Source organism: Lampetra fluviatilis, chromosome 5 (assembly GCF_964198595.1).
Source record: "Lampetra fluviatilis chromosome 5, kcLamFluv1.1, whole genome shotgun sequence".
Taxonomy (NCBI): domain Eukaryota; kingdom Metazoa; phylum Chordata; class Hyperoartia; order Petromyzontiformes; family Petromyzontidae; genus Lampetra; species Lampetra fluviatilis.
Genome location: NC_136279.1, coordinates 7,232,643 through 7,258,620, shown reverse-complemented (window position 1 = coordinate 7,258,620; position 25,978 = coordinate 7,232,643). Strand labels below are relative to the sequence as shown.

General features: G+C 46.0%; 1 protein-coding gene across 6 annotated transcripts in view; it reads right to left on the bottom strand.

The window, feature by feature from the left end:
• LOC144932485 (disks large-associated protein 2-like) overlaps nucleotides 1-25,978 on the bottom strand; it is a 173,813-nt gene that overhangs the window by 36,919 nt on the left and 110,916 nt on the right. For 5 of the 6 annotated variants that reach the window (XM_078856601.1, XM_078856604.1, XM_078856605.1 and 2 more), the window contains exon 2: nucleotides 3,030-3,949. In XM_078856601.1, the coding sequence (XP_078712727.1) occupies nucleotides 3,030-3,415 (386 nt within the window). In that variant the 5' untranslated portion in view covers nucleotides 3,416-3,949. Of the gene's footprint in view, nucleotides 1-3,029; nucleotides 3,950-8,469; nucleotides 8,543-25,978 lie in introns of those variants that run through there. The other variant, XM_078856602.1, reaches the window with a different exon arrangement.

Below are 25,978 nucleotides of genomic sequence, written 5' to 3'. Positions count from 1 at the left end.
CACGCGGTGTTGGACATTGGGGTTGGTTGCCCATAGTGTCACGTTGTGGAGTGTGACGCCAAAGAGGAGAGTAAGCAAGGGGACAGCCCACTCACTCGTATAAAATAAAAAGGGTCAATAAAACAGGCCGTAAATTCTGCAAAAATGAACACATTATAATCTGTAATAGCGCCCAATGAATATGCTCATGATCTGTAAAAGAGAAAGCTAATAAACAATAGATTTTTAAAATGAAAATTGTATTTTATTGGATGTGGCAGATGTGGGTGTATTAATCACGGTGTCGTGACTCCTAGTTTAATTTCGTATTCCAATTACTGCTGTATGGAGGGCTCCCCTCGCTGCATCAGTCACGAGGGTTGTGTGACCATCATACTTCACCGAGCTGGTTAGCACGAGTTCGCAAAGACGGAGGGCGGTGACGAGGGGGTTCGGGATAGATCGGCAATCACCCGCCACTGATGTTAGGCGTAGCTCGGAAGCAAACCAGTGCACCACCACTCTCCACTGCTTGTAAAGAGTTATGCAGGGTGGTCCAAAAGTCAGGACACAAGGGTTCTATTTATTTTAACAAATGTTCAAACGTATGAAGGTGACCCGTAAGAAAATGTTTTATCCATTCAACCGACCTTCACAAGCAACCTAATGCAGTTATGACTCACAGAATAATGAAATGATGGCATATATAAAACAATCACTCGAAACACACACAGGGGCTTCGCGATCAGTTTATGTTTGATAACTTGAAAAAGGCAGATGGCTCGTAGAGAGATTGAAGGACCTTTGAACTCAAATCCCAGAAAGAAGTGCTGTTGTATTTGTGATGAGCATGTTCCCATGAGCGACTCTTTCAGGATAAGGCTCCCACCCTGTCCCAGTCACCCAATATACATCAGCAATAAGCTGCAGCCCATCCTACAAACGGGGTGAATCTTCTCCAAGCTAATTTCCTAATTACCGCCAATGCCGTTCCTTAACAGCATTGCTCGAGTAACCTGAAACCTCGTTAGGCTCAGAAGGAAAGCATCATGAATGATGCATGGATTAATCAATTCACATCAATTTCTACGCTCGCCACGATAAATTCATTGAATCACGTATGTAACAGTGTATGTTTTTTCATATTTGCACATATTCAGTTCATGTCCTTGCAGTCACTAGCAGCACTACCATTCACCTCAATGTAAAGAATAAATACTTGAATTAATCGTGACCTCCAATCATGACAATTAACCAGATTACCAGGGGAGGGAAATGATGGATTATGAATCTAAATTGGCATTTGTGAAAAGTTGTATCTACTTGTTTAGCCTAGATCCAAATTCATAGATTATGCATAGGTCGTGATCAATACCACAAGTCCCTGGTTCCTGCCAGTGGGAATGAGTCTTTACTCGACTATGTTCAGCCAAAAATTATTCAAGTAAGCGCTGTGAATAGCTGACAGGCAGACTCACAGATGGATAAATGAAATATGCTATGTATATGGATGTGTCAGTCTTACAGGCCACAGGCTACCGTGCTTCAAATACACAGCAACATAAATCACGCGCTACGATTCTACAATTAACATATCTGCCGCACCAATTAAATGGAAATTACGCCGGTCGAATGCGTAACCTGTTGGATGGCTGGAAACCCGTGTATTCTCGCGTGCAAAAAAAATGTAAAATTGTAATGCGTGTGTTTTACGCAAAAAGGGGACAAACGTCTCCCATTTAGCCTTTGGATTTGTCGGGTCAAGTGCCATTAGCTGGTCCATGGCTCGCGTGGTCCTGTAAGAAGGCACACTCAGCACCATGGAGAGCTCCGTGTGTTCCCCAGTGCTGATGTTCACTAAGCACACCAGCTATTCCGGTGATTAGCGCAGGGCACTTTTCTGCCAAACAAAAAGTTTCGAAGACCGAGACTTTTTTAAAACTATAAAGTGAGGACCAGGGGGTGCCCCTTCCTACGGAGCCTAAAATGAGGGGCACGGGCGAAGAGGTCGGGAGATGGGGACGGGTGCAAAGAGGGGCTGTGTCCCTCAGCCGTGAACGGGTCGGAGCGAATCCTTGAGCGGTGGGAGGTTAGTGCATAAGCCCATATGTATGTTTTTTTCATTTGTAGGGGTACTCCTTTGCTTCTATCTTCCCCCCTCCCCCACTCCCCCCGTCCCTGGTTTTCCCTCAGTATGTTAGTCACCTTTCCCTTTCCCCATATAAATCCTCATGTCCCTGCACGTGGTTCCCAATTGGCTGGGGCAGCGAGTGCAATTCCCCCCCCCCCGCCCCCCCACTTTGTACGTTTCCGCCGCAGCAAATTGGAGTTGCTGCTCGCGGAATTTTTGTTCCATTCCAATGGCGATCGGCGTATTGTAGCGGGCTCGCGTTGTTTAGCAATGAAAGCATTTAAAAATAATAATAAAGTGAGATGCAATCCAAAACCAAAACAACAAAGAAACAGCTCTGATGTTATAGATACACATCGGCGTATTGTAGCGGGCTCGCGTTGTGTAGCAATAAAAGCATAAAAAAAAGTAAAGTGAGATGCAATCCAAAACCAAAACAGCTCTGATGTTGTGCCCAGGGCCGCTCGTCCCAGACTCTCCGACACAAGTTCGAAGCTTCATTCCACATTACGGCGCTTTTGTTAATCCACTGCTGTATGAGGACGCCCTCACGCCACGTTGGTCGTGGGGGCTATTTGATCAGACTTCACCTCGCCGCTCAGTGTGGGTCTGTTACGGTGGTGGAAGTACAGTAGAACAATTTATTTTTACTGCACTGTTCTCCGCCTCCAAGAGCCGATTGGTTTGGACGCATATCGGCGGGGGTGATTAATGAGAGATTTAAAAAAAAAACATTCTTTAAAATTTAAGTTCGGAGCACTCCGGTAATGTCACGTCAGCAATCACTGCCACGGCTTTGCATTTGTTATTGCAGTTTGGTATCGCTGGAGCATCGCTGCCTGCGATTTAAAATTGTGTTTAGTTCCTGCGGAAGCCTCGAACTTGCATCAGACGACGATCGGTCACGCGGCGGCATCACCTGGGGAAGGTGCTGCTGGCGCTCAGCTGCTCGGTGAGCACGAGCGGGAACCCGTGTGGGTGGGAGCCGCTGCCCGCCATCCCCGCCATCTCCACCTGCATGGAGGCGCGCGACACCGACGCGGCGCCACCGTGGGGCGGCACGCCGGGCATGATGAGGCCGTGGTGCGCCGCCACGGACGGCGGGCCCCCCCCCGCCACGTGCTCCAGCAGCGGCGGCGGAGGCCCCAGCATGTAGGCCCTCCGCGAGCCGTCGCCCACCGCCGTGGCCCGCAGCGTGTCGTCCGACATCATGGGGCCGCCGCCCCCGCTGAGGCCGCCCAGACTGCCGCCGGAAGCCATCGAGCTCAGCTGCGGCTGAGTGTGGCTTCCCGTGAGTCCCTTCATCGCGACGCGAGTCCGCCGATTGGCCAGTTTTAGCTGTGCTCGCTCGCAGTCGACACTCGGGTTCAGTGGCCTCCACTGGTGCTACTTCAGGTGTCAATCTGGAGATGCTGTGGCAAGTGAATTGTTCGTTCGTCTCTCACCATCCTTCCACTGGAGTCAACATTTGCATTTGCTGCTGCTGCTGCTTCTGTGCTAGCGTTGTCGATTAAAAAACATAGTTTGCTAAGCTGCGTAGGGTTCCGCTGACCGATTACCTCTTCCCTGCAATCTCTTAATTTCAATGTTTTGTTTTGGTCGTCCTTAGGCTGGTTGTAACCGATCTTTTCCACGGTGCCAAGTTAAGTTTCATTGGAAAGAAAATAGATTAAAAAAACAACAAAAAATTGCTCAGGATGGCTTTAACGAATTGATTCCTCAATTTATAGGGTTTAATAATTTTATTCCAAATCAATTTTGCGTCGATTATTAGAGGCTGGGAAATAAAATAATTTTCCTGCTTGCCCAGATGTCATCCCATGCCGCTTCATCGCTGCCCTGTGGGAAAACAAAAACAAAGCACGGGTTGGCGAGATTAACACATTTATTAACCATTACCCAATCCGGTGATGTACGTTTATGTCGTCGGTTTTTCTTCTGATTCTGTTCTGAGAACTCTATTTCTACGTCTTTAGGTCGGAAGACGTACTGAGGATCTCACAAGGCCACGCGGGAGGGCTTGGCAGTTTGTCGCCAGCTATCGTAGGGTGCGGTCCTGTTACCTCAGTTATCTGCGGCGAGTACAATGTCTTGAAAAACAACCGACGCAATGCTTCTCTAAACAAAATTAACGCAAAACGCTCGCGCGTTCCGAGATTCAGCGTTGGACGGGACCCACCTTACAACTTGCAGACGTCTCGGAACCAGAAAGGGTTAAATATGCGCATTGTGCACGACTCTTCAATGTGCAGCAGCGCCGAAATGAATTACAAGTGAATTCATGTTGTTTGCCTTAGTACAAGCGTGCAGGCTTTACAAACATAGCGGCGCACGCGGCTACATTTCATTTTCATTTGGAACCCCTTTCAAAAAAATTAAATCATGTGCAGTGAGGCTCGTAGGTAGTGAATTTCCATGGACGCGAGATGTTAACTACCTCGCCTTGTATGCAGGTCGTGGGTTCGATTCCGACCCTGACGCCTGCTATATGTATGGGGTTTGCATGTTTTCCCCACGGTCGTGTGGATTTTTATCCAGGTCCTCCAGTTTTCCCTCCACATTTAGAATCAACATGCATTTAAATTTCCACATGATGATAAGCCACTATCATTTGTGGCCACGTCGCTTCTGAAAAGAGCTATATAGCTCAGTTGGCCTTACCCGGTAAAATAAAAAAAGATTTTTTAAATATCATTCGACCTCCTTTGCCAGTACCAAAATATAATAATAGGGGTTTTCCCCTTTATTATCAGCGTGCGTTTTCTGTTTGCATCTTGACCACAAGTATTGTGGTTAATGCACACACGATTCCTTGTGAAAAGGTTTCAGTTTTGTTGCCAGAAAAAATGGGAAAACCCCATTATTATATTTTTAAAAATAATTTTAGTTTGAGTGGGCGGCAGAAATTAAAGGTGGCAGGGGCAGGCACACAGCACGGGGCAAATAGCTGCCACACCAAAACTCTCTCTGCCAAACACACAATTGCTTATCGATAAGGGTAAAGAAACTCGGTGAGTATTCGCACTCGACACTGCTTCCTCACAGCGTGCACACACACACACACAATTGTTTGTGCTCGCCAATTAAAAACAAATCGCGTCCGAGGCCTACTTAATTTCCCACCCCCCGTGGCCCCTCTACCAAAGGAATAATAACGTCAAATAAACACCGGGCACGCAAGGCACACGCTCAAAAAATAAATAACCACTGCCAGGAAGTCATACGGACATCTATTAGCGCTTGGAGAGTGCGTAGAATCGCCAAAAATAAAACGTTGGCTGCGGCGACCGAGACAACTCGTTAACATGCATGCGGGGACAGCGACAGCTGTGCAATTTGAACCCCGAGATTCTCACCTTCCCTGCGATCGCGATGGGAGCAGACAGCCCTATCTAGGCGGGATCACTACCCCGTGCAAGGGACGTGGCTGATGGTGCGACGCGTGATGGAGTTGGCGGTTTGTGTTTTTTGCGGGGGAGCCAGGAGGGATGTGAGGATCCTGTGTTTGTGATGCCTCGGATGATGGCTCAAGTCAAAGATCATGTGACATTGCGAGCACTTCCCAAAAACATGGCTATGTTAGCTATGACCACGTTTGTTGTGGGGAGTTTTTTTGTTTTAAGGGAAACAAAGTCAAAAATACAATTTCTATTTAAAGCTTTTGTGATTGTAGGGATTCATTTTCTTGGATCTTTCGGTAAAGTCACGTAGAAGGGAAATAATAAAATAATAAAAATCAAACATTATAAAATTCTCACGACGTTTCGGCCACAATACAAGCAGCCGTCCTCAGGTGAAGAACAGAGCTGTCGGAAAAACAGCGTCCTAATGAAACACGACTAAGCTTGGCAGCGTATTTTAAGCTGGGTGGGAGGAGCAGAGTGCCTTTAAAAAAATACAAGTGGCACCTATGTCATGAGGCCTCCTTTTCCAGTACCAAAATATAATAATAAAGTTTTTCCCCTTTTTTCTGGCGACAAAACTGAAACCTTTTGCAAGGAATCATGTTTACATTAACCACAATACTTGCAGTCAGGATACAAACCAAAAACAACACTCTGATAATTTATGCATTGTCCTTGAAACTGATTGGTCCACACCAGAGACAGCTTTCCTTAGAGCCTAGTCTCATACGGTGTTCGACCAGATGACGCCAAAAGGCACACAGTTCAAAGACAACGCACTATCAGGGTAATGAGGGCTCTGGGTAAGCATCTACTTCATGAGGCCTCCTTTGCCAGTACCAAAATATAATAATAGGGTTTTTTCCCTTTTTTCTGGACCAATCAGTTTCAAGGGACAATGCATAAATTATCAGAGTGTTGTTTTTTGTTTGCATTCTGACTGCAAGTATTGTGGTTAATGTAAACATGATTCCTTGCAAAAGGTTTCAGTTTTGTCGCCAGAAAAAAAGGTGAAAACCCCTATTATTATAGCACCTATGTTTTATGTCATTATACGCCGGTGCAATGGTTAGCTCACTCGCGCTGTGAGCCCAGTAAACTGAGTCTCATTCCAGACCACATCTGGCATCAGTGGCAAGAGATGAACCAGCCCTGGGTGCTACTGTCACCAGCCAACACTGACCAACGTGTTTATTGTTACAACACTGACCAACGTGTTTATTGTTATTGTTGTTACGTCGTTTATTGTGAAAATTCGGTCACAGTTCCTATGATCACTGTTTCATTGCTTCCATGGCTTTATTTTGGTGATTTTGAAAAGTGTTTTGGTTTGGCCATGTTTGTTTTTTGTAGTACGGAGTTATACTGATGGCCTTATTCTAAGTTGTCTTGTGCTTGTTGTTGTTTGACTTGCATCCCACTGGGATTTTTGCACACAGCGTTGGTGTACGGTGCTTTTTCTGCAATATTTTGCTGTCTTTTCTTGGATTTTCTGTTTGCACATAGTCACTTTAAGATGTTTTCTTGTTCATGTTTTTGTTTGTTGCGGTTGCACCCGATTCAAGAGACGAAAGGCTCACAGGGCTATACCTAATAAATGAACATGAACTTGAATCAGTATGGTCAAACAACCCCATAACCGACACAGCATGACGAGGTCTTCATCCAGCGTTTGCATTGACAAAGGGCCATATAATCAAAATAATATCCACAGGGCAAACATAGCAGGTAAAATTTGCTTCCGTTGAACGAAAAATCTGGCAATCGGACTCGAAGAGCATGGCTGCAGAATCAAGTGCCACCATTATATATTTAAAATCAGCAAAAGCCTTCCGTAAATCACGTGACTTCTGTGTGACCACCCCGACTCTGAATCCCTCCCTTCTCCCCACCCCCCGTGAAAAGCAAACGCTGCTCTGCTTGCTGTCAAGGCCCTCATGCAGCCTCTGACTTCTCTATCATCTTTCCTCACCATTTGGTCCTCCGATATCACCGTTCCTTTGCCTCTCAATTCCCATCCTTTCTCATCTCTCTCTCTCTCTTGCCTTTCTCCTTCCTTTGCCCACACATTATATCCTTGACTGGTGGTGGTTTTCAAAGCACCCCTTGGTGTTCTGGGATCCATAAGCTAACATGAGAGCGACCCGCCACATCGCCTCCATCTCACGCCGTGATGCTGGCCGATTTACGACAAGTGATGTCACAGCCACCTGGGCTGTGACATCACTAGGGGGCGCTGCATTCCTGCACCTCGAGTTAGGTGACCCATCATCTCGGGGGTGATCCGTCACCCTCCAAACCCACGAACAACACCGCCGACGCTCGGGTTTGACATCATAATCACTTTATTACCAAAGCTATTGTTCGCTAAGTGTCGGTCAAATAAAGCGGTGCGTTAAAACACGATCACCCTCAAACGCTATCGGTTGGCACAGTAAGGGGTACAGCTGGTGCGCATCTACCAGTCATCTCAAATCAGCCAACCCGTGGCACTTTCTGGGTCTGTCCCAAGACCTCCTTGCCAGCGAGCCTTCGACACTTCGCGTGGCCTCAAAGTGCACCTGGCCTGACACACAGGCGCCGTGGTGACGTCACCGCCACTTAGTGGCGAATGCCGGCTGTGTTGGTATCGCTACACGCCATAATTATTCTACAGAATCCCATTAAATTCATCCTAACCCCAAATCTGTCTCGCGCGCTGCTGTATTGCTACGGCTTGCTTGGCAGCTCTTTCTCCCTTAGGGGCCGTCCATAAATGACGTCACGCACCTAGGGGGAGGGGGCAGAGCTTTGTGACGTCATATTTGAGGGGGGGGTCTGACTTTTTGTGACGCCGTGTGACGAAGTGGGGGGGGGGGGGGGTCAAAAATCGTCCAAAATCGCGTGACGTCATTTATGGACGGCCCCTTAACTCTCCGGGATAAAACTCCACCCCAACCCAAGTCCCCGCCTTACCATCGGCAGCTGCTCTCGTCTTGGCCTCTCACGACTCTGTTCTGCTTCTCTGGTCGTCCCAAAATCTTTCTCCCCTTCACGGCAACTCACACGAGCGCATCCCCGCCCCCGCCCCCGCTCATCCCACCTCCAGCCTTTTGAATCTTCCCGCGTGCAGCTGTAAGGGGCCGTCCATAAATGACGTCACGCGATTTTGGACGATTTTGAACCCCCCCCCCTACTCGTAACACGGCGTCACAAAAAGTCAGACCCCCCCCCTCAAATATGACGTCACAGAGCTCTGCACCCCCCCCCCCCCCAAAATAAAACATGCTTCAAATCGCTTTAAACTATTGTCATTGTAGTACTATTTAATGTGGCGCTGCTCTCTGAAGCTGTAGGAGAAAACATTTATTAAAAGACTATTTAATTAAGTAGAACGCGTTGTCTATATTTATTTAAAATTGCGCATTTTGATGTGACGTCACATTTATCAAACCACCCCCCCTCGTCACACATCGTCACAAATGTCTGACCCCCCCCTAGGTGTGTGACGTCATTTATGGACGGCCCCTAAGGAGCGCGGCGCAGACGAACAAGTGGATGCGTCACACCGGCCTCTGCTCTTTAACAGTTCAGCTCGCAGCAAGGAGATCGCAGTCACCGTCAGTCTGAGACCCCCCCCCCACCTCACTTCAGATTCGTGGTCCGATAATTTTTTTTTTTACCCTTCTATCTGGCAACAAAACTGACACCTTTTTACAAGGAGTCATGTTTACATAGACCGCAATACCTGCAGTCATAATACAAACAAAAGAGACTGCAGGTATTGCGGTCTATGCAAACATGACTCCTTGTTAAAATGTGTCAGTTTTGTTGCCAGATAGAAGGGTAAAAACAACTATTATCATATTTTTACTGGCAAATGAGGTTCCCATAGTGTAGATTCGTGGTCCGCTTAAATAAGCAACAATAACACGAGCGGGGTACGAGGGTCGGGGGAGCCGTCACGTGCGTTCCCAACACAACATCTACAGACGGGCAAGCGAATCAGTCCAAGTCTCGGTATGCATTTACGAAGGCAATAGCTGGATGTTTAAAGGTTATTTATTTTATTCTGCAAGGTAATACTTTTTTAAATATGTCCCCCTCCCACCCACCTAAATGATCTTACTGTTGTCATGACACGAGATGAATAAAATAATGTCCAATTGGTACTCGAGTCGAAAATGGCCCACGGAACTAATTGATGACGCCGTTGCTATGATTTATATTTGCTTCATTATTGGACTTAAGTTTGTTTTCTTCTTCAATGTTAATGCTTTTATCATGTTGGTGACCAGGGTCACTCGTGCAAATTACACTATCCTCGCCTCTCTGCGTTCTTACGTGGGTAAACAAAGTCGCACTAAAACGTATCGGCACGCGAGAGAGAGAGGGGGGGGGGTTACTTACTCACGCGCCCATGGTAATTGTCAATGACGTGGTGGCGGTCAAAGCCACATTTCACTTTTTAACCCTCATTGCTGGAATTTCGCCAAAGATAGGCGTTGTTTTTTTGGAAGCTCATTGGTGACCACGAAGTCCATCAACTCACCACACCTGAGAGCCCAGTTTCAACTACGGGTGTCTAAAAAACCGGATTAGAACAGAGGAGCTCAGCGGTTCCAGCTGCTGTGGTTCGGTCATGTGGAGAGACAACAGGAAAATTGTGGGCCATGAAGGTGCATGCGATGCAAGTGTAAGGAAATAGATCAAGAGGAAAGCAGAAGAAGAGGTGGGGGGGCAATGTGGTACGATCGGACCACGGTGGCCCGAGGAACGCAAAGAGAGATGGCGCAGGACAGGGCAGCGCGGAGAAGGATGGTAAGGACAGCGGAACACCCCACGTGGAAGAAGAAGCTGAGCTCCGAGATGCCCAGGTGACTCAGCTACCACGCCCCAAGGGGAAATGTACAGGGCGTTTCAACAAGATGGACCGGATTTGAAATCGCTATATCTTGAAATTGGGTCCACCAAACAGCTGCGCCTCGTATCGTTAAAATGTTGTGTTGTTGGAGGGCTATTCCTGGATTTACTTTGAAGCACTGTCATTGCGTCTTAATTTTGAGCGTGTTAATTTGACCATCAACGGATTCTCAGTGCACTCGTTCCATCTTTTAAACAGTATCTCCTCTGTAGGAAACACAGCCATCACTTCGACAATGTTCAATACGCCTATTTAAAAAATAAAAGATCATTGGATATCAATGGTGTATCTATAAACGCATCACCCTGTATGCTTCATGTTAAAGTATTCTGCGGATTGTAAGGTGCTCCGGAGGATAAAACACACCCCGAAACTGTGTCTGGCGACAGGTTATAATAAGGACAAAGACCCCCCGTATAGCCTTTGCAGATTGTTGAGCCAAGTGATGTTAGCGAGTAGCACCTATGAAGGCCGGCTCGACAGACGAGGTGGGTGGCAAGTACCACACCTGGCCGCCTTTGTCTCCCCAGTGGCGATGTTTTTTTATATACCGCACCAGATACTCATTTGAGGCAGAGTCGACCTAGGGGAGGCCCAGGCCCAATTCAGATAATTGTCACTGGTGTTAGCCGTGAGCTGGAATCAAACTCGGGTCGGTGGGTTTGTAGCGCAGCGCGCTAAGCGCTACACCACCGGTCCCCACAAACATGGTCTAACACACACCCACCACATTATAAGACACACATCCAATATTTCATATAAAATACGGGTGGGGGGGGGGGGGTTAATATATGCGTCTTAAAATCCGGAGAATATAGTTATTATGCACCGAATTGCATTGTCCTCATTCACTCGGGCAAGCAGCGGAAGTATTGACAGGCGTGGCGTTTCCACAGCACCCAGGAATAGGTATGGTCTGGAGGCATAATTAGACAGTTCACCGTGAATCCTGAACTTTACTCCAAAACCCACGTTTCCCAGTTGACAGCTGTCAAAGGCTCATGAGCGTGCCAATTAGGGAAAATGAGATGTTTGAATCTCAGTCAGGGCTGGTAGGTTTGGAGTGTTTTCATATTGCAGTTCATTAATGGCAACAACGAATCGGCACAGGCAAGATGCATTTCAGCACGGAGTGGTGATTCAGTGGTTAGTGAGCCAGGATTAGCATCCGAGCTCACTCGATACTCGGGGATGGCGAACATCGGTGGCAAGTGGTACCAGAACCAGTCGCACGCCCCCCCACCCCGTTCCCCTTCACCAACCCGCACTGACCAGAATGATGAAGTATGGTCAATAACACGCATGCTGTCGGGCTTCATTCGTTGATGGATTGACAATGGTTGCACACTTTTTAAATCCTTTTTATTAAGTTAACTTACTTGCTTTCTTGCGCGCTTACGACCGTGCAAATCTTTCGGTCGTTTTTTAACCCACTTCCCGTGATCCAATCGAGCTGACATTTTGCACACAGACTCGTTGTGCTTGACAATTTATTTTCGTGAAAACAAATTTCCAAAATTTTCCACTTTTTAGGGAATTTTTTTTTTTTATTTAAAATACCAATGTGATATAAATGAAACTCTTACTCAAGAAAAACAGAAATGAATAATACAATGAAACCGATGCCACGCATATAAAGGATTTATAGTGAAAAACTTTGTTTTTACGGGTTAATTTTTTATACATTGTAATGCTTTCCAACTAAGGATTAATGTGTTACTGCACTCGCTCTCTCTCTGTCTGTCAACACCATGTGAGCAACATAACTTTCATCACGACCATCCGACATGAACAAAATGTGCAGCCAGTATTAAAGGGTTACCCCAAAGCTTGGAAACACTGACAGGGGAAAAACAAAACTCATTGTAAAGCTGAAATTCCGTTTCTCTGTGACAGCTCCCCATGGGCATCCAATGCCCAATTATTAAATACATCCGGCAAGGAAGAATGCACGTTGGAAAGATTTACGGAATCCATTCGTATGCATTGTTTTCTAAATCACTTTTATGTATATTGACATCCCAAGGCGTGTACCACCGATGTTTGAGGACCCCACATCTTCTTATATATAAACTCAACTATTTTTTTTCGCCGGTGACAATTGACAGCAATTACTGCCCTAATCCTGCTTGAGTGTGTCATCATGGCCTTAAGGTTGAGCGCCCAAACAAATCAGCTTAAAATATACAAATGAGCACAGCCTGAAAGCCAGGACCTTGGAGGATTACGCAGAGATCATCGTTGTGAGAATCCCAATACTGAACAGCAGACGGGTTGACGATTCAACTGTGCAGGTTCCTTTTGGCGGTTTCAACGTACGTGTTTAATCTGGGAATGACAGCCAAAGGATGGAACACGCCCAAGGGAACACTCACTATGGAGGAGAATCATTGAAATCAGCTCGTGTGCAGGTGCCAGAAAGAATGTAGCATCACGAGACCAACCTTGACGGATGGCGACAAGTTTGTGAACGCCTTTATCCAGCAGTGGATAGAGCAAAGCCGATTATTATAGCAAACGAGATAGGGGGAAAATAAAAGGCAATACAAATGAGATGGTAAAATTTAAACAGAAATTAATTCCTGGATGGAATCGCAAAGCCACGAATCGCGACGATTTAGCAAATAAGTTCACCTCTAAATGCCAGCCAGCAGTGATGGCAGGTTAAATAGGCCCGTAGTATGAGTGTATAATGTACGTGGCACAGTGCATTCACAATTGTCACCGATAGAGGTGGGCGCTCACAACAAGGATACTCCGAAGCATGCTCATTGCTGAAAATTGTGGCTCAAAGACCGCGAGAGAAAATCCTCAGCAGAGGTGCACAACTGTGTGCCGCTTGCCCACTATCAATAATCCCAAAAGTGATTCAGTGGTCTGTGACTATATTTTTTTAAGTGACGTAGACTGCGTCCTGTAAAATTATGGTTCGAGGAAAGAAAATGCCCTCAAAGAGAGATAAAGAATCTCAACGGGCCCTCTCATTATTAAACAAACAATGCTAAAATTTCAGTGTGGCACAATTATTAAGCTGTAATTCGCATCCTAGGGGGGAAGGAACAAATATTTCACTACCAACCAACAAAATGATTGGCATTAAGAAAATGTGCCGGTTGTGAAATGCCCATGCAATGTGGCATCATTTAATTTCTCTTTGTGCTGTGTGATGGATCGTTCCTTGTAAAATCCACAGATACTAAACCTGAGGTTTGTATCAATTACTACATTCTAGAAGATTAGAAGACAGGGGATATACAAGTGCAGGGGGATTTCACCACAGTATTTTTGCTGTGGGGCACACGTGTTACCACTGTGCTACCCTGCCACCCAAAAAATGACAATCAATAACCAAAATTGTTCTAGGCTTATGATGAAATTAACCATCTTCAAGGGGCATGGGCCTGCTTTATCTCGGCTAAGTGTGAGAGAAGCCTATTGAAGAGACTTCCGGTGATATGGTTCTGTGACATCGTCTCTCAAGGCCGTCCCATGACACGGTGCGATGCAAATCTCATTGACAACATTCAGAAGGATGCTGCATCATCTCTTTACATGACACCTAGAACACAAGTGGGACTTTATCTAGTGATACAAACCCAAATTACTAACGAGTTTCTCCCCAGCCAATTTTTTTTTAAAGGGCCTCTGAAAGAAGGGTCATGCCATTGCATAATGGAAGTTGCTGATAAAAGGTCCGAATCTCCGAATATATCGTGAGCCTATTCAACGCCGGAAATGCATTGCGTCCCAATTTAATTCCAAAATTGTGTCCATTTGGATCATTCCGTATAAGAGCATGGTCCTTGGAAGGTGAAATCACAAAACTACTTCAACCTAGGTGTGCAGCATTTTCCTGCATGCCCTGCTATACAAGAGATGTCATAATCAGAATCTTTATTTATCCTATAGAAATTCGATAAGCTATATTGAAGCTATTTTTCACGGATGTCCAGCATATGTTCATTTAACGACAGACAAATTGATATTTTTCCTCTCAGGGCTGGCGATTAAAACTGTCAGTTGAAAAAGAAATGTTTATTATGGGTTTTGGGGGGCAATCATTTAGTGTCCAGGCTGACCATCAATGCATGACACCGGGAGTGGCCGAAATCTGGATTGAAACGAAAGATCTCAGCAGTGCCAGCTCAGTCCGCTGACCCAAGTCTCTCGTCCACCTCGACTGGAAATCAACTTAAAAGACTTTAATTGGTAATTAAGAAGGAAGGCAGATGTGAGGAATCACTTCCAAAGTTAATCAGCACAGGGTGTTAAGGAAGAGGGTGATGGGTTCCAGAGGTTAGCAGCATGGAGAGTTTAGCGGGACGAAGCAAAGCACTTTGAACACAATTCACATGACGGAATGAAGAGAGGCGTGTGACACAAGTGGGTCGGGCAGACAGACACACAGGTGGAACAATGGACTTCAGAACAACACCGCTCGCAGTAGCACTAGTAAGTGAGCCGTCCATTTGGGCAAAACACAGCACTAAAATCTAAAGGCGTAAACCCTCCGCACTGGCAACCCTGACAACGTCTTCTTCACCATTCTGCTTGCACTTGTTTGTGCAGAACAGCAACAGTAGGCGTGCGACCAGTGGCGTACCTATCGAGATTGCAGGCGTTGCAAATGCAATACTCGCGGGCTACGATGAGTTGGCGAAGATGGACAGCAGGGCCCCCATTTCCTTCCTGCACCAGGGCCCATACCAACCATGTTACGCCACTGCTTGCAATCGTGCACTGGTTCATAGATTGAGATCGCTTCTCAATATATGTGTACGCATCGTATCAGGTGCATAGTTGATGTTTTTTTTAAATATTTGTTATGTTGAATGTGTAGTGACGCAAATGGAGTCACTATGGCGTATAGCGCCAGCTATTGTCACAAGAGTGGAACTGTGCGTCTTGGGCCTCTCTCTGGCACCAGAGTGGGTATGGCATAGAAGCTGCCCTAGAGGGCATGGTCCTGGTGACGATCAGAGGGAGGGCAAGTGAGGACGTGACAGTCTGGGTGAACCCGAGAGGGCACGTGACCGGGACAGGGTAGCGTGGGGGCCCAAAAGGGTGGCTTGAGGGACACGTGATGCTCGGTAGAGAACCTTCTGGTGAGATCCAGAAGGAGGCGTGGCCGAAGGTGGAGCCAGGCCACGCTCGAGAGCATAAACGGGAAGTCCCGAGAGCGATCGCGGCTGTCTGCTGAAATGGAACCCGTCGGTGCTACGTCTCTTCGATCTTCGGTCTCCGGTTTTTACGCTCGGCATCGTGGGTCAGGCAGTATGTTACTGACTGACCCGGTTATGTAGTTACCCCGTTGTGGTCTAGTTAACCAGTGTACGTTTATGTAGTTACCCTGTTGGGGTCGTGTAATAAACGTGTTGCCTCCAAGTTCAAGTGTATGCATCCATAGAACCCACTACAAATGTAAAGGATGCATGCGGCCCCTGTAGCGCAGAGGTCGCAAACGGGTTTTGATTCCTTACCCGTACCCGTACCCGGCCGCACCAGGGTCGCAAATGGGTACCCGTACCCGGCCGGGTACGGGCTCGGGTACCCTACCCGTACTCGTACCCTACCCGAAATGAGTGACAAACGGTTACTCACCAGTGACTCACGGCCTACCCGTACCCGTACCCGGCCGCACCAGGGTCGCAAACGGGTACCCATACCCCGTACCCGGCTGGGTACGGGTAGCCGGATATCGGGTAGGGTACGGGTATCGGGTACCCGGTTGCGACCTCTGCTGTAGCGACTAGAAGGTACACCATTCACCACGGGTTTATTCCACTTCCTGTAAGAAGAGTATACAAAAGTGGCGTCCAAATATGCTACTTTTATATATTAAAACCACAATACTGTTCTTCTCTGCAATCATTCTATTATGGTGAAACATCTGTTAGGCTCATTATAATGATCTAATTACCTTCCTGTCCTCATCAGTTCATCAGTGCTCTAAAGGCATTATCGTATTAAACCCAAGCCCCACAGTGCATATTTTTAAGATGTGTTGCTCAAATTCTACAACGGCACACCAGGAGCTGGTAAATGCATATGCCGGATAAAACGATCATAAACTAATGTAAATATATGGTGAATTAAATAGAAAGTATCTTCTGGTGGGTGTACCAGTCTCACACTTCTCAGCGCTTCTGAAGACTGCCACGGCCAATGTGGGCCATGTTGAGGCCTCGGTCCACTAGAATGTCGTCTCATGCACAGTGTTCAACCACCACACTGCAGGTCACAACACATACTCACTCACTAACCTACCCACCCACTCACTCACCCACCCACCCACTCACCCACCCACCCACTCACCCACCCACCCACCCACTCACTCACTCACTCACCCACCCACCCACCCACTCACTCACCCACCCATCCACCCACCCACTCACCCACCCACTCACTCACTCACCCACCCACCCACTCACCCACCCACTCACCCACTCACTCACTCACTCACCCACCCACTCACTCACCCACTCAATCACCGACCCACCCACCCACTACCAATTACATTGTACGGTTTTTTTTACTATGGAAGGAAACAGGAGAACCCTTCCGAGGCCCTGCGAGAATTGCTAACGTAAATAGTAGACAAAGCTGCAGACGTCAACAACGATCTAGAAGAACCAGTTTTTTTAACTAAACTATTAAAACATTTTACCAGGTAAGGCCCACTGACCAATTTTTCAAAAGCGACCTGGCTATCACAAATGATAGCTCAACGAAGTGGCTTATCACGTGGAAATTTATAGCAACCAAATACTCTAAACGCATGTTTCCAAATGTGGAGGGAAAAACCGGAGGACCCGGAGAAAATTCCACGCAACCATGGGGAGAGAGACATGCAAACGCCAAATATACAGGCGTCAGGGTCAGGATCAAACCCACCACGTCCTTCATATCAGGCGAAGTAGTTCACATCTCGCTGCCAAACCCAGAGGAAACTAATACAGAATAATGGGGAGATGATTGATTGCAGTGCTGGGAGCATAATATCCACTGAATGTAAATGTTGCGCCGCTGTTATGAGCACAGAGCACATTTGCCCAAAAATACTCTCCATATTTCACTCTTTTGGCAGCAACAGCCGTTCGAACACTCTGCCAGATTTCAGCTCAAGCCAATATCCAGCCATGGAGGATAACGTGCGGTTTATAGTACAACGAAAAATAAAACCTCAAACAAAAAAACGCTAAAAAATTGCTTGTGCAACGCATCCGAGGATGTTTTTTCCCTCCTCAGTTTAACAAAAGACATCGCACAACCGGTGTTGCTGCAACAGCGATCGCGAGACATCAGGGCATCAGTGAAACTGCGCAACATTAAACGCCAGACAAAGTAGCGTAGGATAAATGCCGTGCCGTGTCCTCACAGCACCGAACCAAGCCGTGCAGCGGGCTTTCGTTACGATGTTGGAGAAACAATTAAACTTACATGAATCAAAATTATACTAAAGTATATTTATTTGTAACAATAATTTCCCAGATTGAAAATTTGAATTGAAAATGAAATCCTGAATAGCCCACTTTGTACTGTGATTTGGAGGTAATCTGGCCAAGCCGATTTCAGCTGCAGGAACTTTAACGTTAGTGCGCTTCCAATAATTTCGATTCCCATTGCTTTACTTCATCACTGTACTTCGTTTCGTTTGTTTGTGCATTTGAACGTACTGGCGGTATAAAAAGAGCACATTTTTCGCAACAGTTATTAACTTTCCCTCCAACCCCGGTCAGGAAATTTAGCAGGGTGCGTGAAAATCAGTTCTCGTGATGTCGAAACAATCGGAAGACGAATGTTATGAGCATCTGAACACGAAGCTTCGCAGTCTGTTGCCGTACAGCAGCACACAGCCTGATGGCGATTGGCTGCTCCGTGTTCCAAAGGTAAAGATTTGACTCCTCATGCCCTATAGACTTGGCCGATTCAACGGACCCAAATCAACGGTCAATACTGACCTTGTTTAGCAAGTCTCAGTAGACTGACATTCGAATCATGTCAAACTTGGCAACAGGGTCAATTAAAGACTGATACATAGATTTGCTGATTCATATTTAGATTTTAGACTGTTGCATAAGGACCGGTGTGTTATGCTGCACCGGTGTACTGCCAAGGCCTCCATTTCTCATGTTGGTGACCCAGGTCACTCTTGCAAATAAGATACCACGGTCTCTTTGGTTCTTATCAGGTTGACCAAAATAAACCTGAAACTTGATTTATGCATTGTTTTTACAGCGGCCTTCTGATTGGAGTTGCGATCGGACAGAATGTATCATCCGTAGGATATTTCTCCTCTTAATGTGTCCTAAATGCATCTAAAAATATAACTACAGGGTACATTGTTATGCTAGGCTACAGCTTATGAGCAAACATGCGCGTATAACAAAAGTATTCACAAAAACGCAGCACTTGTGAAACCAATTTAAAATAAAAGTCAATTTGAAACTCGCCAGTTGCCTAGACAACGCTGTCTCTTTAGCTTTTAGCTTGGTCTGTACGCGCGATTTGTCATCACACAAACCAGGGGTCTCCTGAGGGAATGGCAGAGATAGCTGCGTGTTTGTTCCCTTACAGAGCCTGGCCCACACGGGTGCTTTGTCAATGCACCATTGCTTCGCGGGTCAGCCAAGAGCATCGTTGCTCCGTCTCCACTCTGTGTCGCGTCACGCGTTACTATATTGAGCGACGACAGGGCAAATATCAACAACATATGGCATTGCCAAGGAGTCAACCGGCAACGATCGTCACATCGCTTTGCCAATCACGGTGCAGTGCTCTTCTGGTCTCACACGAAACGCTTTGGGCGGCAATTAGAGCGAAACCCCCCGTTCAAATTGATTACGCATCCGTGGATAATTGCTCTGTGTAGCTCTGTGAAAATCGCAGAGTGTGGACTGCGCTTTTGCACCGATGCATCACCAATTACAGATAGGCACATTCCTGAAGCTAGAGCAGGCCAATGACGACACCATGTCCAGGCAGGCAAGGAATGGGCGAGGGTGGAGCTAGAGATGTGATAATGAGGACAATGTTTACAAAACGGTGGCATTAATGATAATGGCCGCATTGTGATGAATGATGTTGCACTTTAAAGCTACAGTTTTATACATTAATTGGGTTGTTTAAGTTAGGGAAGATGATACCCAGGGGGAACGAGGCACCAGGGTGAAACAGGATGAACCATTAAAGCTACGTCGTTCCACCCTCCTGATATTGGCACTATCTACGTGTCCGTAAATGAATCATTTTCATTCTTGAGAGGAGCTTACCTATTTAAAAAAAACACAAATTCTGCTGAAAAAGTTTTAAAGAAAGTTACGTTGTTATTTTATTTCCCCTGCTGAGACAGTTTTATTATTGAAGTTACTTCACAGTATAACCTCAAACAGTTTGATTCTTATTCACGTTACTTGAGAAACCATAGGTTCGTTAGGGATAACACCACCACTATAAAAAGCACCCTCCAATTGGCACGGTTGGCTACATCCAGTGCGAAATAAATTCAGCACCCCCCCCTTCCTGCCACACACATTCAGAAGTTTAAAAAATTAACCCTAAAAAACAAAGTTTTTCACTTTAAATCCTTTATATGCGTGGCGGCTAGAGTCCTCTCGTCCTCTGGCTTGAGATGGCTGCCACCTATGGGTCAGATGATTGCCTGCCACCATTAAGCAATTGGTAATTAAATATAATTTATTTTTTCCTAAAAAGTGTAAAAATTTTGAAAAAAAATTTCACGAAAATAAATTGTCACGAACAACGAGTCTGTGTGGAAAATGTCAGCTCGATTGGATCACGGGAAGTGGGTTAATAAACGACCGAAAGATTTGCACGGTCGTAAGCGCGCAAGCAAGCAAGTGAACTTAATATAAAGGATTTACAAAGCATAAGTGTTCGATGAGCTCAGTGAAGACTTACAGGGCTCGTTAAGCCAGCCTTCTTTTTACAGTAGAAGGAATGGAACAACAGAACCTATCAACAATAACGACTGCAGTACGTTTGGTATTTACGCGCCATTTTTTAAGCGCAAAGGCACTATAATTCAGACGTGCATATTCTGACAGTGGTGGGGGCGGTGGGGGGCTGCGATATGGTTTAACACAGTAAATCAATTTAAGTAAGTTGCGTAAAATTGAATAAAAAATTGGACAAATTTGGACTCGGACACGAGAAATTTTGCCTACCTTTTTTTTATGAACGTCGCGGGATCTTTAACGTCCGCTGTTGAAGCAGAGAGCGCATATTTTACGGTCAATTACATTTCACCCCAGTATTAACCAGGGCGGCCACTGTTCACGAAACCCGAGAACGTCTGCAATGAGTGGCAATACACGGTCAAGCCCTGGACCCACGGCGACTTGGAACCGGACTGGGACAAAGAGCACGGTTCTGTGTCGGTTAACTCTGAGCTCGGTTTGATGGGCATGACAAACTCTACCCACCTTTGAAACAAGGCCAAGACCTCGGATGCTACCACGCACTGCATCGTGATGTCATCACTCATCAATATCGCTCACTGTGAAAACTTACACGGCCAAAACATCCCAAGCAATTGCATAATTCACTTAAAGTATCCCGACTCGACCTATCAAAATGCCGACACCCTTGTTTATGCTTAAGTAAAACGAATTATTTTTAACTTCACTTCCCAGTTACCAACCTTTGCGAACTCACTATAGGCTGCTAACGCTACAGTATGTGCATGCTGTTGTCACCTCTCTATATTTAAGGGACCGTCACAGAAACGACCATCTCTTTGTGCCGATTTGTGTCCTCTCTCTGTGTGCCGTTGTGATGTCTGTCTGCTTGTATGTCTGTCTATAGTTTTCTAGTTAGATGTTTGTTGCTCACACAGCCGATTTGTGTCCTCTCTCTGTGTGCCGTTGTGATGTCTGTCTGCTTGTATGTCTGTCTATAGTTTTCTAGTTAGATATTTGTTGCTCACACTTAAAATTCTAACTAAGCAAATTTTGAAACACGTAGTCAACCAGGCCATGCGTTAATTGTGTGTTAACCGACTCTCTGTGTTGTATTACATCACATTTCAATATTTTACTAGGTTATTTAATTTTCGTGTGCCTGTATACTCCTCTCTATGTGTGCCGTTGTGATGTCTGTCTGCTTGTATGTCGGTCTATAGTTTTCTAGTTAGATTTTTGTTGCTATTTTCTTTTATGCCTGATGATGATTGCTTGTGTTGCAATCGAAACGTCGTAATGTGTTGTTTTATTTTGATTTATTATTTTATTTTTAGACGTGACTTAACCGAAAAGAACCAAAGAATATTAAAATAAAGGCGTATTTTGAAAAGTATAATTTATCGCCTTCAACTGAGGCTGAGTCTACAAGAAATGCGTACATTGGTTGGAGTATCAAATGTACTTTCACGTAGAGAAATGAAAAAAAGTATTACTACGTACTGTTATTGTTAAACATCTCCCCTGCCTTTACACATAACAGACCGCCATTTTGATTATTGTAACTGTGTTGGCATGACAACTCTGCAAAGCCACCAACCTATAACAACATCTACAAACTTTTTTTTATATTTATAAACGTTGCATCTTGTGGATCAAATAAGATTATTAGTCGGTTATTGCTGCCCCTGCACAGACCACGCAGGTCTTCCAACAATCCGAGGTGGCGTATCCCAGTGTTAAAAAAATAACGCGGGCCAATGTTGAGATTAACAACAACAAAAAGACAACTTCACAAACAACGAAGGGTCTCAAGAGGCAACCTTTTTTTCCCGAACGTCAAGCAAGTGCATGCACTGTGGCGGCGAGACATCGACCGTCATTCACTCATCGGCCTTCGCAGCCACACCACATTCGGCGACACAAGACACGAAACCGTCGCCGGCAGCGTCATCCGCGGTCACGAAAGTCAACAACAACAATCACTGCCAAAAGTGAAATGGTGTAATTGAGGTTGTCGAAATTACCATTAATACCAAAACCCCATATACTTCAGCGTATGCAAACACGGTGTTCCAATGCAATTTTAGATTCGACAGATTTCCTGCACTCCACTGCTAGAATAGGGCCACATCTGTTTGTTGTTGAAACGTTCTTACCCGCCCCGACTGGACATGTGAAAAAAGAGCTTCATAGCTCATCAGATTCTTCCACGATAAATAGATATTCTGATTCTGAAATGTTGATGAACTGCACTTTTTGCCTAGCTGAGATGATAACCCGTCGCAAAATGATGACTGCCCATTGGATGAGCCCCTCTGTCTCTCGGTGAGTAATCCGATCTAAGTGTGTTCGTTAATCCGTAAGCTCAGCGTGCAAACTCGCCTCAAAGATCTACCATGCACGGAAAATAGTGTGCAGCAATTTAATGTCGTTGTAATTGTTTTTAATCATTGAAACCCCACTTTGCATGATTCATAATTTCTATGCATGTGAAATTACGGTATACATACACGGGTGTTATTTTAGCGACCGTTAATTAAATGTTGATAATTTCATGTCTGTGAATGGATTAACTAAACAGGAAATTGATATTTTGTTTAATGTAAAGTAAAGACTTGTGAGAGAATGGTTTTCCTCTCGTTTTCGCCAAATGCTGCCGGTAAAACAATAAAGAGTTGTTCCCATGATGCAGCTCTAATTCAGTCCTACATTTTCATTTAAATGTGTGTATCATATTTTGCATTATATTTCTGAGGGCTTGCTTTATAGTCAGTGTATACTCGTGAGAAACTGTCCACATGTCAATTCAAACGATTAATTTGTCAACTTTCCTTGCCAGTTTCCATAGGGTAAGAATTTCATCCTGTGAATTAAATTGAATTCATTCAATTAAATTAATTGAATTTACTTATCTATCCAGGAAAGCCACACTGAGTCGTAGGACTTTTTTCAGGAGGGTTCTGCAATTTTTTTTAATCTTAAGACGTTTTCACCCATGTAATGATGAGTGTTTATTATACAAGTGGGAGGAAACCGGAGCAAATATGGGTGACAACACTCTATCCTTATACAGATGGAAACAGATGGTGATAAGTCCACGTGATGTTTTGCCTTCTCCTGGCAAGCCAGGGTATGTGGCACCTCGATACCCACAGGAAGGGAGTTCACAACAACTGTGCGATCCACCAACCCTCGCATACGCAGTGTTGGATTACATGTGCCACCACATGCCTGGAGTCCAACTGCCACCCAACAACCGTCGCGCCCAGCAACCGCCACACCCAACAACCGCCGCGCCTGGCAACCGCCGCATCCAACAACCGTCGCGCCCGGCAACCGCCGCACCTAACAACCGTCGCGCCCGGCAACCGCCGCACCCAACAACCACCGCCCCCGGCAACCGCCACATCCAACAACCGCCGCGCCCAACAACCGTCCCACCCGGCAACTGCCGCACCCAACAACCGTCGCGCCCGGCAACCGCCATACTCTGCTTAACATATTTTGCATCCTACCACATTTGCCTAACCCACTTGACCCGAGCCACATGGCCCATTTTCTTTTTTTATTTGGTGAGAAATTTGCCGATAATGCGCACTTCAGCCTTCGAGATTGACTGCCAAATTGAAAGGAGGAAAAAAACCCTAACGCGGAATTGACTCCTCAATTTCAAGGGCCGCACAATCACTGCCAATACTGGGTTGTGCGCAGGTTCAAATCAGAGTGACATTTCGGAGCCATCCACAACACCGCCGCCCCGTAATTCTTTCGGTGGAATTTTGGTGGCCTGACGTTGCAGCAAATGTGCCGTGAACAACCCGCTTTGACGCACCGTATCGCAAATCGCCAATTAAGGGACGGAGTGAGAGCAAACTATGATAAGCAAAGCGCTCTTAGCGGGTCACCGTGGACTCAAGTGACACGGCTCTTAATGAGCGAGCGTTATCGGGGATGACGATAACGTGCGCAGTGCAGCCGTGCGATCTGCCATCAGACGGCCAGTGTCTCGCCGCTCGTTGGCTTGAGCTATTCTGAGAGAGCTCGTGCCACATGTTGGGCCCATTTTGTTGGTTAATCCACTGCTGGATGAGGCCCTTCGGTGCGGGTCGTCGAAGGCGGGGAGGATTGACGAGGCAGCACGACAGTACAGTACAACAATTCATGTTGTTGTACATTCACGACTTGTTTAAAAAAAGAAAATGATTTCTTGACGTTAATCACGACAAGCGAATCAATGTGATGATGGGGCGGGGGGGGTGAATCATCAACGACTGAAAACGAGAGTAATATTACGAGATTACAGGTGAGATGCTTTTAGTAATTTCATTACAGCAGTAACATGTGAATTAAAAACGCTGGCGAATAGCAGGAGACCTATCGTCACATGATGTGCCAGTAGCATTCTAACAGTGACAACATCATCTCACTCTGTCTCTCCCATCATCATCATCATCAGCCATGATCAATCCACTGCTGGATGAAGGCCTCCCTCAAGCGCCATCACCATCCCTCAAACACACTCCTGCAATGTAACAATCCCAAGCGCTGTCACATCTCTCTCGTATCATCGTCCAATTTCGCAAGCCTGGCCTGACATAGCAACAAAGCATCAGCTGTACACATACACACCCTTGGGGGGGGGGGTGTCTGCTTTAGAATTTTGCGTTGGACATTGCTCTCAGCTGGCCAGCAAAATCATTGGTGTCCAAGTTTACGTAGCAGGATATTGTGTTTTGTCATTACTGTCACACGTACCGTGAGTGGACACCTCATGATGAGGACAACTGATGAAAGATGGGAGAGAAGGCCAAATGAACGGAGCAAGACATGGGGGGGGGGGGGGGGCAGCAGCAGAAGCGAGGCAGCATCAAAGAGTTTGGAGGCTTACTACTGTTTGGTTCTTTCGGTAAAGTCATGTAAGTATAACATTAAATTAATTTAATCACGACGTTTCGAACGCAACACAAGCGTCCGTCATCAGGTGGGAACAACCACGGTGAGAAACAACTGCTGAAGTAGGCAAAACAGACGTGTGGAAACCCTCCCCGTAGAGGTGGTTCAATCTAGATCTGAAGTTTTCGTGACTGCAGGGATCCACACCCTTTTGCTCTTTCGGTAAAGTCACGTAGGTGAAAAATAAAATAATATAAAATAAATTAAATCACGACGTTTCGAACGCCACACAAGCGTCCGACAGGAGCCACTGAGGAAAAGGAAGCAATGGAAGAAAATGGGAGAGACATGCGTGTCCAGCAGTGGGAAGTCAGTCACAGGTCGAGAACAACAGCTGTGAGGTGGAGCGGTGGCACTGTGGTCAGCGCAACTATGGAGTGGTCCTGAGTTCCATTCCTGGCCGCCAGTACCGCCTCCCACCTCCTCACCACTTCATCAACCTGCAATGAGCAGCGTGATGAAGCATGGTCAAACTACCAGCGTGGGGAGGCGTGCATCCAGGAGATGATTTGCAAAATGCTGTACTGTAACGTGAACTATGGCTCGCTGAGCCATTTCACTCTTTTTCAGAAACGACCCGGCCACAAATGATAGCTGCACGAAGTAGCTTATCATCACGTGGAAATGTATAGCAGCCACATACTCACAAAACGCGTACATACACACCCAAACCAAAGTCAACTCA